This window comes from Cervus elaphus, chromosome 12 (genome assembly GCF_910594005.1).
Source record: "Cervus elaphus chromosome 12, mCerEla1.1, whole genome shotgun sequence".
In the NCBI taxonomy this organism is placed as follows: Eukaryota; Metazoa; Chordata; class Mammalia; order Artiodactyla; family Cervidae; genus Cervus; species Cervus elaphus.
The window spans coordinates 80,890,776-80,905,967 of NC_057826.1; the positions used below are offsets into that span (position 1 = coordinate 80,890,776).

At 39.3% G+C, this 15,192-nt stretch overlaps 1 protein-coding gene across 5 annotated transcripts in view; it reads right to left on the minus strand.

Moving 5' to 3' along the window:
- Positions 1 to 15,192, minus strand: part of BBS4 (Bardet-Biedl syndrome 4) — a 49,998-nt gene that overhangs the window by 20,572 nt on the left and 14,234 nt on the right. For 2 of the 5 annotated variants that reach the window (XM_043919672.1, XM_043919674.1), the window contains exon 3: positions 1,403 to 1,482. The exons of 2 other annotated variants lie outside the window; for them this stretch is intronic. In XM_043919672.1, the coding sequence (XP_043775607.1) occupies positions 1,403 to 1,482 (80 nt within the window). Of the gene's footprint in view, positions 1 to 1,402; positions 1,483 to 4,332; positions 4,391 to 15,192 lie in introns of all 5 variants that reach the window. One more of the 5 variants, XM_043919673.1, reaches the window with a different exon arrangement.

The following is a 15,192-nucleotide window of genomic DNA, read 5'->3' on the forward strand; positions in this document are numbered from 1 at the left end:
GCAGAGTGCCAAAGAGTTGAGGTCTTCATGCTGTGGTGCTGGAGAGGACTTCTGAGAGTCCCTTGGACAGCAAGGAGAGCAAACCAGTCAATCTTAAGGGAAATCAGCCCTGAATATTCACTGGAAGGACAGACTGAGGCTGAGACTCCAGTATTTTGGTTGTCTGATGCGAACAGCCAACTCACAGGAGAGGTCCCTGATGCTGGGAAGGATTAAGGGTGGAGGGAGAAGAGGGCGTCAGAGGATGGGATGGTTGGATGGCATCACTGATGCAATGGACATGAACTTGAGCCAACTTTGGGAGATGGTGATGGACAGAGAACCCTGGCGTGTTGCAATCCACAGGATCACAAAGAGTCAGACATGACTGGGAAACTGAACAACAAGACATGGACAAGGAGTATATGTAAGGACTCAAGAGATAGGGAAAAAGGAGAAGCAATAAGTATGGAAGGAAGCAGGTAAATGTGGCTATAGAAAAGTTGAATTTGAAATGTCTGTGAAGCATTCAGTAAGCATCAGACTGATCTGGCAATCAGGAAGAAGTGTGCAGAATAAGCAGAGAAAACAGTCAAGGACAGTACACAAGGACAGCCCCAATTCTTAAGAAACAAGCAAAGGAAGAGAAGCCAAAAAAAAGGAAACAGAAAAAGTGGTCAATAAAGGAAAGAGGAAATAAGGATAGTATCACAGAAGAAAAAAAAACCTTTCCAAATCCATATTGGAATTAAACACTGCTAGTTCTTTGCACTGCTGTGGGTACAAATGTGACAGGTACAAAAATCACAACCTTAAAAGCATTACAAAGCTCTGAATGCCAAAAAAAGAATACCAAGGATATATTTTGCATGATGATACTATTCTCTGCCAGCAAGCATGTAACATATATACCATCACCAAAGATACAGTTTAGAGAAAAGAAAATACAAACGGTTTTAAAATATACAAAGGATCAAGCTCACCACAAGAATTATGAAATAAAAGTGAAACACCATTTTTCATCTATCCAGAGATCAAAAAGTTAAACACTATGCTGCTTTGAACATCTGCTCTCCACCATAAGACCAACAAGTCCCAGAGAGTAGCAGCTCCTTCAGCCTGGTCTTGAAATGAGAAGACACATGGAGCACACTGGAACCTGATCCACAGACTGTGGTTAAACCCCGCCAACCTATAGCCAATCTGAAGGCCTATGAGTAATAAATAAGGCCACTGACATTTTGAGGTTGTTTGTTAAGCAGCATTATCACAGCAAAAGCTAATTAATACACAAAATGTGAAGAAACAAGATTTCACACATTATTAAAATAGTGGGTTATTACCTACCATACAAACTGAGTGACAGACACAGATGCTTAATCAAAGCCTGCCTCTCATGTTCTCTATCACTTCAGCCTCTCACCTTGCATGCTTCAAAATCCTTCCGGATATAATGGAGATGTATCAACCAGTTCTGCTTTTCCAAAATAGGAAACTCTGGAGCTGGGTAGCATATTTTGACAAAAACAAACAGTCATTGTTAGGTTTTCTCCTTGACCACTGTCCTCATGTCTAAACTAACCAAAAGGAGGCTGTAATATCATGTTAAATTCTTCATGCTGCTGACCATTTTTAACCAATGTATTAAAAATGTGTGGATTATTACATTGAGATACTTGTCCTACTAATACACACATTCAGTATATATTCCTGTACAGTTTGTGTGGTTCATAACATCAGTTTCTCAACTGATAACTTGCCTGAAGGGAAAAACAGAATCATTCTTTCCCTCTTTTCCTTTCTCTCACTTCCTGGTTTTGGAAGGTGAATAAAATGACTTTCCAAAAGATATTTCAGGAGTGTTACTAACAAAATATATATAACACAGTTAATATCACATCTGACAGATCAGAGGCCCAAAAATAGCAAAACACAGTCTTAGCAATAGCTCAAATGTGAAACATTATACTGTTGCCCAGTAATGAGAAGTCAACAAGAAGAAAAATTATTTCAGACACCTCAGACACTGAAAATGATTCACGATAGAGAAACTATGAATTACTATTCCTTTGAATTCAATTAAAACATAGGTAAAAATTCATTAAGAAGTTAACTTTTCTATGGTAAAAAGACAGGTATTCACACCAACCTCAGAACAGTGGAGACCTCAAGGAAGAAGGAAGAGTGAATTAGAAATCAATAAAAAGGAGAATTAAACTCTTTAATGCTTTAGCTATCAAAAAAATTAAAAGCTCTAAAATATATATGGCTAAATGTTTTTATTTATTAAATCTGGCCTGTAAGCACATGGGTTATTTGTTATTTTTTATGCATTTTAACACATGTTGGAGGTATTCCCTGATTATTTTAATGGTCACTTTTTTTTTTGGCCGTGCCATGCCACATATGGGATCTTAGTTCCAAGACTAAGGATGAAACCTGCACCCTCTGCAGTGGAGACTGAACCACTGGACCACCAGGGAAGTTCTGGTGTTCCCTTATTTTTAAAAATGTAAAAGAAAGGGTACACCAGGGGAAGAAGGGAAATGATTTGTAATCATTCTGTTCCAGAACCTTAGGCGATATAACAACAAAAAACCCAAGACTTACATGTGCATAATATTAATATGATGGGAAGGGAAAAAAGCTTACTGTGACCCAGAATTAACATTTAAAGTGAAAGTTACTCAGTCATGTCTGACTCTTCATGATCCCATGGACCATAAAGTCCATGGAATTCTCCAGGCCAGAATACTGGAGTGGGTAGCCTTTTCCTTCTCCAGGGGATCTTCCCAACCCAGGGATCGAATCCAGGTCTCCCACATTGCAGGATGATTCTTTACCAGCTGAGCCACAATTAAGAATGCTTTTTTCTTTTCCAATAGGGAATAACAATGAAGTTTATAAAGTGAAATAATGACAGAAATATGGATCTGATTTTATAAATAAGAAGAAAGAAAAAAAGATTAAATGTTAAGCAACCTAACTTTTCATCTTCTGATTACCCACATTCTCTGACTGGAACCACCCTTCTTCTAGTCAGTAGGGCTTATGTGAGACTCTTCAAAGACTTTTTTTTCCTTTCTTCTCTTCCCCTGAGCCCCCATCAATCATCAGATATTAGCCATTCCTGTTCTGCCTAACTAACCATTTCCAAAATTAAATTTCCTACAAAAGACCACACAAATCATCAAGCTTAAAGGCAGATATGAGTGGGTGTGCATGCAATCTTAAAGCAAGTCTCAACTGTATGACCTACCTCACTGTTACCTACCCCTTTTCTAAAAGACAGGAGACACTGAATCCTTTGAGTTTATAATATCACTATTGCTGCTTCTATAGCCTAAAGAAAATTTATAAAATGCAAATTTGAGTCTTTCTTATTATTAAAATCTTGGGCTTCCTGGGTGGCTCTAGTGATAAAGAACCTGCCTGGCAATGCAGGAGACATAAGAGATGCAGGTTCAATCCCTGAGTTGGGAAGATCCCCTGGAGAAGGGCATGGCAACCCACTCCAGTACTCTTGCCTGGAGAATGCCATGGACAGAGGACTCTGGTAGGCTACAGTCCAAAGGTTCGCAAAGAGCTGGACATGACTGAAACGACTTAGCACACGTGCACAATATTATTAAAATCTTATAATAAAAGACGAACTATTTTTTGTGTTCCATGGGTGAAGAATGGGAGGAAAAAAAAAAAAGTTCAATTTGTAAGGTATCTCCAGGGCCCAGAGGCTCATGAAATGGAGTAGGAATTAGAAGGGAAAGCACCACCAAATTCAAGTGCCTAACAGTCATTTCACACTCTTGATGATAGTTTGTCTAAAAGTTAAAAGAACCCTAGGTTCACCAAAGACACTATAAATCATTACCATGCCACATATTGTCCTATTACTGTGTAATCTTGGAAAACTTAGTTTCCTTATCTATAAAAACTCATTCATTCAACAAATATTCACTGAGTACCAACCACATGCCAGGCACTGTTCTAGGCAATGAGGATACAAAAGTGAACAAAACTGATTATAAGCTTCCGGGGAGCTTGTAATCAGGGCAGAGTTGGGGGCTGGTAAGAGAGTGCTAGCAGAAGGTAGAGATGATGACACCCATTATTAGTGATATTTCTCTCATACTTAAAACAGAAGGATCGGGGGATAAAATATCCCCACAGAGTTGTGAGGACTGAATGACAATACATATGAAGAGATTCGAGTACTGTCTGGTACCCAGTAAGCCCTAAAGAAGTGCTAGCTGTTGATGTTATTTTTATCATCATTATTATTAGTTTTGAAGATGAGGAAATTCTAGATACCACAGAAATCCTTATGAATCCTGAATTTACTTAGAATTTTACCTGTAAATGTATAAGCTGAATTTCTTGTACTCCAGATCATTGCTCAGTCAAATTCCCCCTACAAACAGGGATATTGGTTCATACATGCTTTCCCAAGTATTATGAGAATTACCTATTTGATAGATCCTAAAAACAATAAGACATTTAAGTGCAAAATAGAGCCTCCTCCTGTATTTTATAGCAGAGCAAGGTAGTCATCTCCCATGCTACACTAAATTTAGGAGTTTATATTACCATGGAGGTCAGGTAATGAGCTGATGAGATAATGACACAGTAAGTCTTTCAGCTGTTTGTAAAAAAGATCTCACTCAGCACACTTCCCCTCCCATTTTTTATCAAGACAAGGTAAAGCCTTTCAGGTGACTGTAAAAAGACCTGATTCACATCCCCAGCTCCCATATGGCTCCCCACCCTCACCAAGGCAGTGGGGGTGGAAGGCTGGTGACCTGGCAACAACATTCCCTTGCCCGTCTCTTCTCCTGTCCCCATTCCACTCTTTTGTGACATCTCTTTCTTTCTTCCTCTTAAGAATGCACCAGACACATCTTAAACAATTACATAACCAAACAAACATGACATCACAAGAATTCTTCCCTGTAATCTGCCCTACTGTATTTTTATTCTCATAAAAATAACCAAAATTCAAAACTTTTAAATTGATTAATGGTAGTGAACAGCATCCTGGATATACAAATGTTGTTGTTTAGTTACTAACTCGCGTCCGACTCTGCAACCTCATGGACAGCAGCATACCAGGATTCCCTGTCCTTCACTATCTCTTGGGAGTTTGCTCAAACTCATGTACATTGAGTTGATGATGCCATCCAACCATCTCATCCTCTGTTGCCCCCTGCTCCTTCTGCCAGCATCAGGGATGCTGAGCAGAAAATTATTGTGCTTTGAATCTTTAATTAAAAAATTTTCTAAAATGACTAAGGTTTTTCTAAGTACATTATAAATGAACACTTCTTTGGAAACAGATCTCATTAAGGAGAAGACACATAGCACATAGGATTTTTACATGTAGAAGTTCAATCTTCAATCAGTAAGAGAATGTGGTGGGACTTACAGCAAATAATTTAAGTCTCTGGGCCTCCATTTTTCCCCCTATAATTTTCACTGGAGAAAATTATGAAAAATCTGAAAGTGGTTATTCAATAAATGTTAATTTCCTCATGTTAAAATAGGAACTATAATACTTTTCTACCTCAGTATATTACTGGGGACATCAAAAGAAATAACAAATCTTGAAAAATGGAAGGCATTTTTGTTATATCAATTTGAGCTCTGTATCAGACAAGGTCTAATGAGGAAACAGAAACTACTTTAGGATTTAAAACAGAAGGTGAGGGAAGAAATGAGAACCAACAGGAATAGTGATGCAAATCAGACGTTAGCAAGGGACCAAGTCACTACCACCTCTGAACTGAGGGGAAAAATGGAGGGAATGTATTGCTACCAGTATCTAAAGCTGAGGTTACCTGGAAGAAGCTGAAAGCATATGGCCTGACTGGCAGAAGCAACAAGAGACACTTCAGAAACCACCCTACTCCTCCAACTTCCCAAAGCAGAGAGAAAGAAAGGAAAGCCCTGTCTTCTCCTTCCTCCCACCCTCCAATCTCCTGACAGTTCCCCTCACTTGCTAATCCAGCCAGAAACTGTGCTAACACCAGAGTCTGAGAAGGAATGAAGCCCATAAGGGTGTGCTCCTCACAATACTCAGCAGAGAAGGGAAGGGTGAGGAATGGATCTGAGGCAAACAGGTCCAGGATCAGAAGAAATACCAACTCTGCTCAGGAATATAAATGATGATTAAGAAGGCAGAAACTAGACTGACTCAGCAGTCACCCAAGGATATGTGCTAGAAGATAGCTTTATAAAAAAAATATTAAACTGCTACCTATCCAACAGGTTTGCCTCTCATGAACTTAAAATGGGATGAGGAAGAAAGGAAAAATTCATATAGAAGATTATGGTTTTACTACATACCCTGTGTGCATGTGTGCTTAGTTGTGTCCGAATCTTTTTGATCCCCTGGACTATAACCCTCCAGGCTCCTCTGTCCATGGAATTTTACAGGCAATACTGGAATGGCTTGCCATTTCCTCCTCCATGGGATCTTCCCAACCCAGGGATCAAATCTGCATCTTCTGCATTGTGGGTAGATCCTTTACCACTGCACCACTGAGGAAGCCCTTACTGCATACCCTAGATTATTTCAAACTATCTTACTTTCTAAAATCAAAACTTAATTCCCCATATTTACATAAGATATATTTATATGGTTTACTTATATCTATAATAATATGAACATTAAACAAAGGTCCGTCTAGTCAAGGCTATGGTCAAGGCAAGTGGTCATGTAGTGAGAGTTGGACTATACAGAAAGCTGAGCGCTGAAGAATTGATGCTTTTGAACTGTGGTGTTGGAGAAGACTCTTGAGAGTCCCTTGGACTGCAAGGAGATCCAACCAGTCCATCCTAAAGGAGATCAATCCTGGGAGTTCATTGGAAGGACTGATGTTGAAGTGGAAACTCCAATACTTTGGCCACCTGATGCGAAGAGCTGACTCATTTGAAAAGACCCTGATACTGGGAGGGATTGAGGGCAGGAGGAGGAGAGGACGACAGAGGATGAGACGGTTGGATGGCATCACCGACTCGATGGACATGGGTTTGGGTGGACTCCAGGGGTTGGTGATGGACAGGGAGGCCTGGCGTGCTGTGGTTCACGGGGTCGCAAAGAGTCGGACATGACTGAGCAACTGAACTGAACTAATTTATATATATATATATATCTATAGCAAAGCGTTTTCTCCCTTATTATTCCACTGAATGTTCCCATGAGGCTAGTGAGTCATACAATTTTGGGACTATTCACAAATGAGGAAATTAAGATGCCAGAGGTTAAGTGATTTGCCTATATTCAAGAGCTTATTAATGGAAGAGGCAGGGCTATATCCCAGGCCTCCAAATTACTCATTTAACCACACCAAGTTTCTGTCCCAATTGTAAAGAACTTTCCAACTTTACACATTTTAAAACTGGAAAGTCCTTTATAATTGGGATGAAACTTGGTGTGGTTAAATGAGTAACTTAGCAACACAAATTAATAATGATATCAAAGTTTTCCTATAACCAAAAAAAGCAGAACAGGACTTTTGACATATTATGGTAGCAAGATTTTCAATTAAAAAAAAAATACATACAGTAAAAATAAAACTGAAAGGACAGAGAGAGTATTAGGCTCTGTCCATTCCTCCTCCTCACTAGAAATTGAGTTATTTTCTAAGGAATTTCTATGCATAATTAAGCGTATGGGAAAGTGCACACATACACAAAGGGGATTATATTAAACGTATTTGGAAACTTTGCTCATATCTACCGAACTTAAATACATTCTTCCCAGTGATCCAGCAATCCTACTACTAGGTACATAAGTGTACCCAAAGAACATACACTTTAAGGATGGCATTATGCATAACATCTCAAAATGAAAGTATCCCAAATGTTCATTCCAAGTAAAATGAATAAACCGGGAGTATCACCCCATAATGTAATACTGTGTTATAATGGAAAAAAACAGCTATTACTGCATGCAACAAGATACATGAATACCACAAAGATAATTCTGAGCAAGGAAGTCAGATACTGAAATGTATACACTGAATGATTCCATCCACTTATATCAAATTCAAAAGTAGGTAAAACCCTTTCTATAAGGTAGAAGTTAAACACCTAAGTAACTACTCTGAGGAGTAATGACTGGTAGGGGGTATGAGGAAGGCCTCTGAGATGTTGATGATGTTCTATAATTTAATCGATGGTGAGAGCAAGGACTTCCCTGGTGACACAGTGGATAAGAATCCGCCTGGCAATACAGAGGACACAGATTCGATCCCTAGTCCAGGAAGATTCCACATGCGGTGGAGCAACTAAGTCTGTGTGCTATAACTATTGAGCCCGCTCGCCCTAGAGCTGGAGTTCCACAATAAGAGAAATCATTGCAATGAGAAGCCCACACACCACAAGGAAGAACAGCTCCCCTCAACCAGAGAAAGCCTGCACAAAGCAATGACGATCCAATGCAGCCAAAAATGAAATAATCAATTAATTAAAAATAAATACATTGGGTTTATGTTTAAAAAAAAGATGGTGAGTACATGAATACATTCACTTTGTAAAAATGTATTAAACTGTACAAACATGCACTTTTCTGTATATATGGTATATGTTGATAAAAAAGTGTCAAGAATCAAATTAAACACCCCCTCAACCAAAAAGATTAATTTCTGCAATACCAATGCAGAAGAGGTGGGGGCACACAACTCAGTCTGAGGGTAAGGGTCAAGATCTCCTAGGCAAGACACAAAAAGCATTAACCATAAAGGAAAAAAAATTAATAAATCACCCTTCATCAAAATTAAAACTTCTGATCAAAAAAAGGGTCCAAAATAGCGGTGGCTAAAAGACAAAGAAAGGGAAAAGCCCCCGAAAATGGAACAATGGAACAAAAGAAAACCCACAGATAGGAGTGCGAACTTCAGGTGAAACAAACACACCCCCTTCCTGGCTAGCGCAATTTGCATAGAGCAGGCTCAGCGGGGAGAAGACAAAATGTATAAAAAGAGGAGGGAAGACGAATTGAGGCCTCTCCTTTGGGGTCGGCCCACTCTCACACCTCGAGGGTGTACTATCCTTTGCTTGCCAAATAAAACTCTGGGCTGTAACGGAGCTGTGATCGTCAAAAGATGCATTGCTGTATGACTTCATGACAAGAAGTTCAAGCACAGACAGACAAAATTTACTTTCAGGGACAGAAATCAGAACAATGGTTCCCTCTAGGGAAGGGAAGGAAGGGCTGATTGGGAAAGGGCAGGAAGAAACTTTCTGGGTGATAAAAATATTTAACTCGTCCTAGGTGATGACTTGGAGAAGGCAATGGCACCCCACTCCAGTGCTCTTGCCTGGAAAATCCCATGGACGGAGGAGCCTGGTCGGCTGCAGTCCATGGGGTCACGAAGAGTCAGACATGACTGAGCAACTTCACTTTCACATTTCACTTTTATGCATTGGAGAAGGAAATGGCAACCCACTCCAGTGTTCTTGCCTGGAGAATCCCAGGGATGGGGTCGCACAGAGTTGGACACGACTGAAGTGACTTAGCAGCAGGTGATGACTACATATGTTATTTGTCAAAATTCAAAAACTGGGCACTTAAAATTTGTAGATTTTACTATCACTGGGGAAAAATAAGATGTATATAGTACCTTCTATTCAAATTAAAAGTTCAAAAGAACAGCATGTATACTATCTATGGTGAAACAGATCACCAGCCCAGGTGGGATGCATGAGACAAGTGCTCGGGCCTGGTACACTGGGAAGACCCAGAGGAATCGGGTGGAAAGGGAGGTGGGAGGGGGGATCGGGATGGGGAATAAGTGTAAATCTATGGCTGATTCATATCAATGTATGACAAAACCCACTGAAATGTTGTGAAGTAATTAGCCTCCAACTAATAAAAAAATTAAAAAAAAAAAAAAAAAAAGTTAACACTATTCCTCAAAAAAATCAAACAAAACTACGTCATTTAAGTGGAGCCAGCAATTCCACTTCAGAGTATATACCCAAAAGAGCTGAAAGCAGGGAGCCCCTTTCTACAGTGGTGCTAAAAGGATTCCAAGGAAGTTAAGGCCACACTGAGGTGAGGCCCTGAATAGCAGTGAGGTGGGCAGCCACCAACTGGGCACTTTCATCTTCATCTACTGGCCTCATCCTACACCACAATGAGGTGACATTCATTCACAGAGGATAGATCAATGTTTTCATTAAAACAGCTAACAGAAATGCTGAACACTTCTGGCAGGGCCAGTCTGCAAAGGCTCCAGCATTGTCAACACGGGAAGCCTCATCTGCAATGTGGGGGCTGATGGATCTGCCCTACCAGGAAGTCCTGCCCCTCCACCATTGCTCTCCAGTTGAGAAGTGGAAGGCAGAGAAAGAAGAACAAGAGGAGTCCAACGACAACATGAGTTTTTTGACTAAATCTCTTATGTAACATATTTAATAAAAAGCTGAAGTCCTATAAAAAACAGAAAAAAAAAGTAGGTACTCAAACGTATTTATTTATACATCAACATTCATGGCAGTGATACTGACAATAGTGAAAAGGCAGAAACAACCTATAAGTCCATCAACAGATAACTGGATACACAAAATATTTACTGTATGTACAAACAAAAGAATATTATTTAGCCTTAAAAAGTAATGACATTCTGTTCAAAATGCTATAACACAGATGAACCTTGAAAATATGCTAAGTGAAAAAAGTCAGAAACAACAGGATGTACATCGAGAATATGCAAATTCAGAGACAGTATTGGGTTGGCTTGAAAAGTTCATTTGTTTTTCTCTGTATGATGGCTCTAGTTGCACTTAGTTGTCTTTAACATCATTCAAAACAATTTTGTTAGATTCTATTGTGACAACTGTCATATCAGTGTGCGTTTTTTAAAAATTTATCAAAATTGGTGAATTTTTCTGTAGCCACTTGAATACTAAAGATGGAAGGAAAAAAGGCAGCATTTTTGGCAGATTATGCTTTATTATTTCAAGAAAGGTACACACAACTAAGACACACAAAAAAAGGTTCGTGCAGTGTAGAAGATGCTATGACTAAATCAAACGCGTCAAAATGGTTAGCAAAGTTTCATGCTGTAGATTTCTCGATAGATGATGCTCAGTTGGATATACCAATTGAAATTGACAGTGATCAAATCAAGACATCGAGAACAATCATATCTATACCACATAGGAGATAGCTGACATACTCAAAATATCTATGTCAATCAATGAAAATCATTTGCACCAACTTGGCTATGTTAATCACTTTGATGCTTGGGTTCCCCTTAAGTGAAAAAAACTTTCTTGACTGTATTTCCATTGGTGATTCTCTACTTAAACATAATGAAAATTTTCCATTTTTAAAACAAATGTGACAAGCAACAAAAAGTGGATACTGTACAATAATGTGGAATGGAAGAGATCATGGGGCAAGTGCAATCGACCACCAACAACCAGACCAAAGGCCAGTCTTCATCCAAAGAAGGTGATATGTTGTATGGTGGAACTGGAAGCAAGTCCTCTATTTATAAGCTCCTTCCGGAAAACCAAATGATGAATTCCAACAAGTACTGTTCCCAATTAGACCAAATGAAGGCAGCACTTGATGAAAAGTCTCCAGAATTAATCACTAGAAAATGCATAATCTTCATCAGGATAAAGCAAGACTGTATGTTTCTTTGCTGCTGCTGCTGCTAAGTCGCCTCAGTCGTGTCCGACTCTGTGCAACCCCACAGACGGCAGCCCACCAGGCTCCTGTCCCTGAGATTCTCCAGGCAAAAACACTGGAATGGGCTGCCATTTCCTTCTCCAATGCTTGAAAGTGAAAAGTGAAAGTGAAGTCGCTCAGTCATGTTTGACTCTTTGCAACCCCATGGACTACAGCCCACCAGGCTACTCCATCCATGGGATTTTCCAGGCAAGAGTACTGGAGTGGGGTGCCATTGCCTTCTCCAGTATGTTTCTTTGATGACCAGGCAAAAACTGTCACATCTTGGCTGAGAAGTTCTGAATCATCCACCATATTCACCAGGCATTGGACCTTGGATTTCCATTTATTTCTGTCTTTACAGAAGTTTCTCAATGGAAAAAATTTCCATTCCCTGGAAGACTGTAAAAGGTACCTGGAATAGTTCTTTGCTCAAAAAGATAAAAAGTTTTGGGAAGATGAAATTATGAAGTTGCCTGAAAAATGGCAGAAGACAGTGGAACGAAACAGTGAATACGTTGTTTAATAAAGTTCTCGGTGAAAATGAAAAATGTAAAAACCAGAGGAACTTTCTGGCCAATCCAATAGAATAGAGGATACCAGGGGCTAGAGGTGAGGGGAAATGGAGAGTTTATATTTAATGGTTAGAGAATTTGTTTGGGGTCCTAAAAAAGTTCTGAAAATAGATGATGGTGATGGTTGCACAACATGGTGAATGCCACTGATGCCACTGCATTGTACTTTTAAATGATTAAAGAAGTAAATTTTATGTATGTTTTGCCACAATTTCTTAAAACTTCATTTATTAAAAGATTTTTTTTTTCATTTATTAAAAGATATTTTAAAAGCAAACCACAAGCTGAGACCAAGTTTCTCACCTAGTAAATAGACTGTCTCAGACTGTAAATTAAATTCATCCTAGGCTATGCAGCCACTCCAAAATGGGTAAGGTCTTCAATGAAGACTCCTTTAAGGAAGGAAATAAGCCCATGAAGTAAATCAATTAACTCACCTCAACTGAAAGCCAGAAGAAAGTTTTCTGAGTTATCTGAGGTCATAGCATGGGAGGAAAATGAAGAGGATGTAAGTAGCCCCATGTAGGATATTTTTTCTCAGAACCATCAAGTAGTTCTGTAAACAATTCCAAATAAGTTGCTTGTTCTTGAAAAAGTCCTAATATATTTAGACAAGAATGCCAAATAGAAAATTGTTTACCTCCTCCAGTGAGCTGGCACTCACTACCCTTAAGACTGGAGTCAAGCTAGGATACTGGCCTCTCAAGCTGAGGAGGGAAGGGTGTAGGAGACAACATCCAAATCCAGACTCAGAACTTCTCAGTTAAAATGCCATGGCTGCTGCTTGTTCAAATAAAGTTTCTCTGCCTGTTAATTCAACTTATGTGTAAGTCTCCATGTTAAACTTACCAACTTCCTATATTCTACCTTCTACTGAAGTATCATACTCTTTAACTACAGCAGTGGTTCTCAATCAGGAACAATTTTGTACCCTAGGGAACATCTGGCAATATCTGGAGACATTTCTGGTTGTCACAACTGGGTGCTACTAACATCTACTAAGTAGAGATCAAGAATGCAGTTACCATCTTGCAATATACAGGACAGCTCCCCCAACAAACAATTATCTTGACCAAAAAGTCGATAGTACCAAGATTGAGAAAATCCAAACTAGAGATTAAAAAGATATTTAAGGATTTTTAAATTTTTATTGAAGTATGTATGTGTGCTCAGTCATGTCTGACTCCTTGCAACCTCATGGACTGTAGCCTGCCAGGCTCCTCTGTCCATGGAATTTTCCAGGCAAGAGTACTGGAGTGGGTTGCCAGTTCCTACACCAAGGGATCTTCCTGACCAGGGGATCAAATCCACTTTTGCATTTCCTGCATTGGCAGGCAGATTCTTTACCACTGTGCCATCTGGGAAGCCTCTTATTGAAATATAGTTGATTTACAATGTTAATGTCTGCCATACAGCAAAGTGACTCATCTATATCTATTTATCTAATTCTTTTTCATATTCTTTTCCATAATGGCTTATCATGTGAAACCTTAGTGAAAGTCGCTTAGTTGTGTCTGACTCTTTGCAACCCCATAGACTACACAGTCCATGGAATTCTACAGGCCAGAATACTGGAGTGGGTAGCCATTCCCTTCTCCAGAGAATCTTTCCAACCCAGGGATTGAACCCAGGTCTCTGGCATTACCAGCGGATTCTTACCAGCTGAGCCACCAGGGAAGCGTATTCACAGACACAGAGAACAGACTTGTGGTTGCCAAGGGGCAAAGAAGTGAGGGAGGGAAGTATTGGGAGTTTGGAATTAGCATATGCAAACTACTATATATAGGATGGATAGACAACAAGGTTCTACTCTATAGCACAGGGAACTAAATCAATATACTATGATAAACCTTTACCATGATTTTGAACAAAATACTATGATTTTCTTCATACTAGATTTTCGATATACTATGACATATATTGCTTCATATACTAAATACATATTATTTCATATACTATGTTATATACTATTTCAACAAAATACTAGATTTTCCATATACTATGATAAGCCTTTATCATATCATGTAGGTTCGTTACATGTCTTGGCTTGGTAAATAGTGCTGCTATGAACACAGGGAAGCATGTATCTTTCTGAATTAAGAGTTTTGTCTAGGTATATGCCCAGGAATGGAACTGCTTGATTATATGGCAACTCCATTTTTAGTTTTTTGAGGAACCTCCATACTGTTTTCCATAGCAGCTGCACCAATTTACATTCCCACCAACAATGTAAGAGGGCTCCCGTTTCTCCACTCTCTCCAGGATTTACTATATGTAGGCTTTTTAATGATGAAGACTCTGATCAGTGTGAGGCAGTACCTCATAGTTTTGATTTGCATTTCTCTAATACTTAGTAATTAGGAGCATCTTTACATGTGCCTGCTGGCCATCTGTGAGACATCTAAGGATTGCACAGTGAAATATGGAGGCTTTCTGTTCAAAATACTACATTGATTTTTAATTTGTCAAAGTTCACTAATCCTTAGGGCTGATTTTTTTCTGTTTTCTTTATACTTCCCTATGTTTTCCAAATTTCTATAAGCTTATGCTGATTTTCTCATTATAAATTAAAAGATGCTTATTCCTTGGAAGGAAAGTTATGACCAACCTAGACAGCATATTAAAAAGCAGAGCCATTAGTTTGCCAACAAAGGTCCGTCTATTCAAGGCTATGGTTTTTCCAGTGGTCATGTATGGATGTGACAGTTGGACTATAGAGAAAGCTGAGTGCCAAAGGATTGATGCTTTTGAACTGTGGTGTTGGAGAAGACTGAGAGTCCCTTGGACTGCAAGGAGATCCAACCAGTCCATCCTAAAGGAGATCAGTCCTGGGAGTTCATTGGAGGGAGTGATGTTGAAGTGGAAACCCTGATACTTTGGCCACCTGATGCAAAGAGCTAACTCATTTGAAAAGACCCTGATGCTGGGAAAGATTGAGGGCAGGAGGAGAAGGGG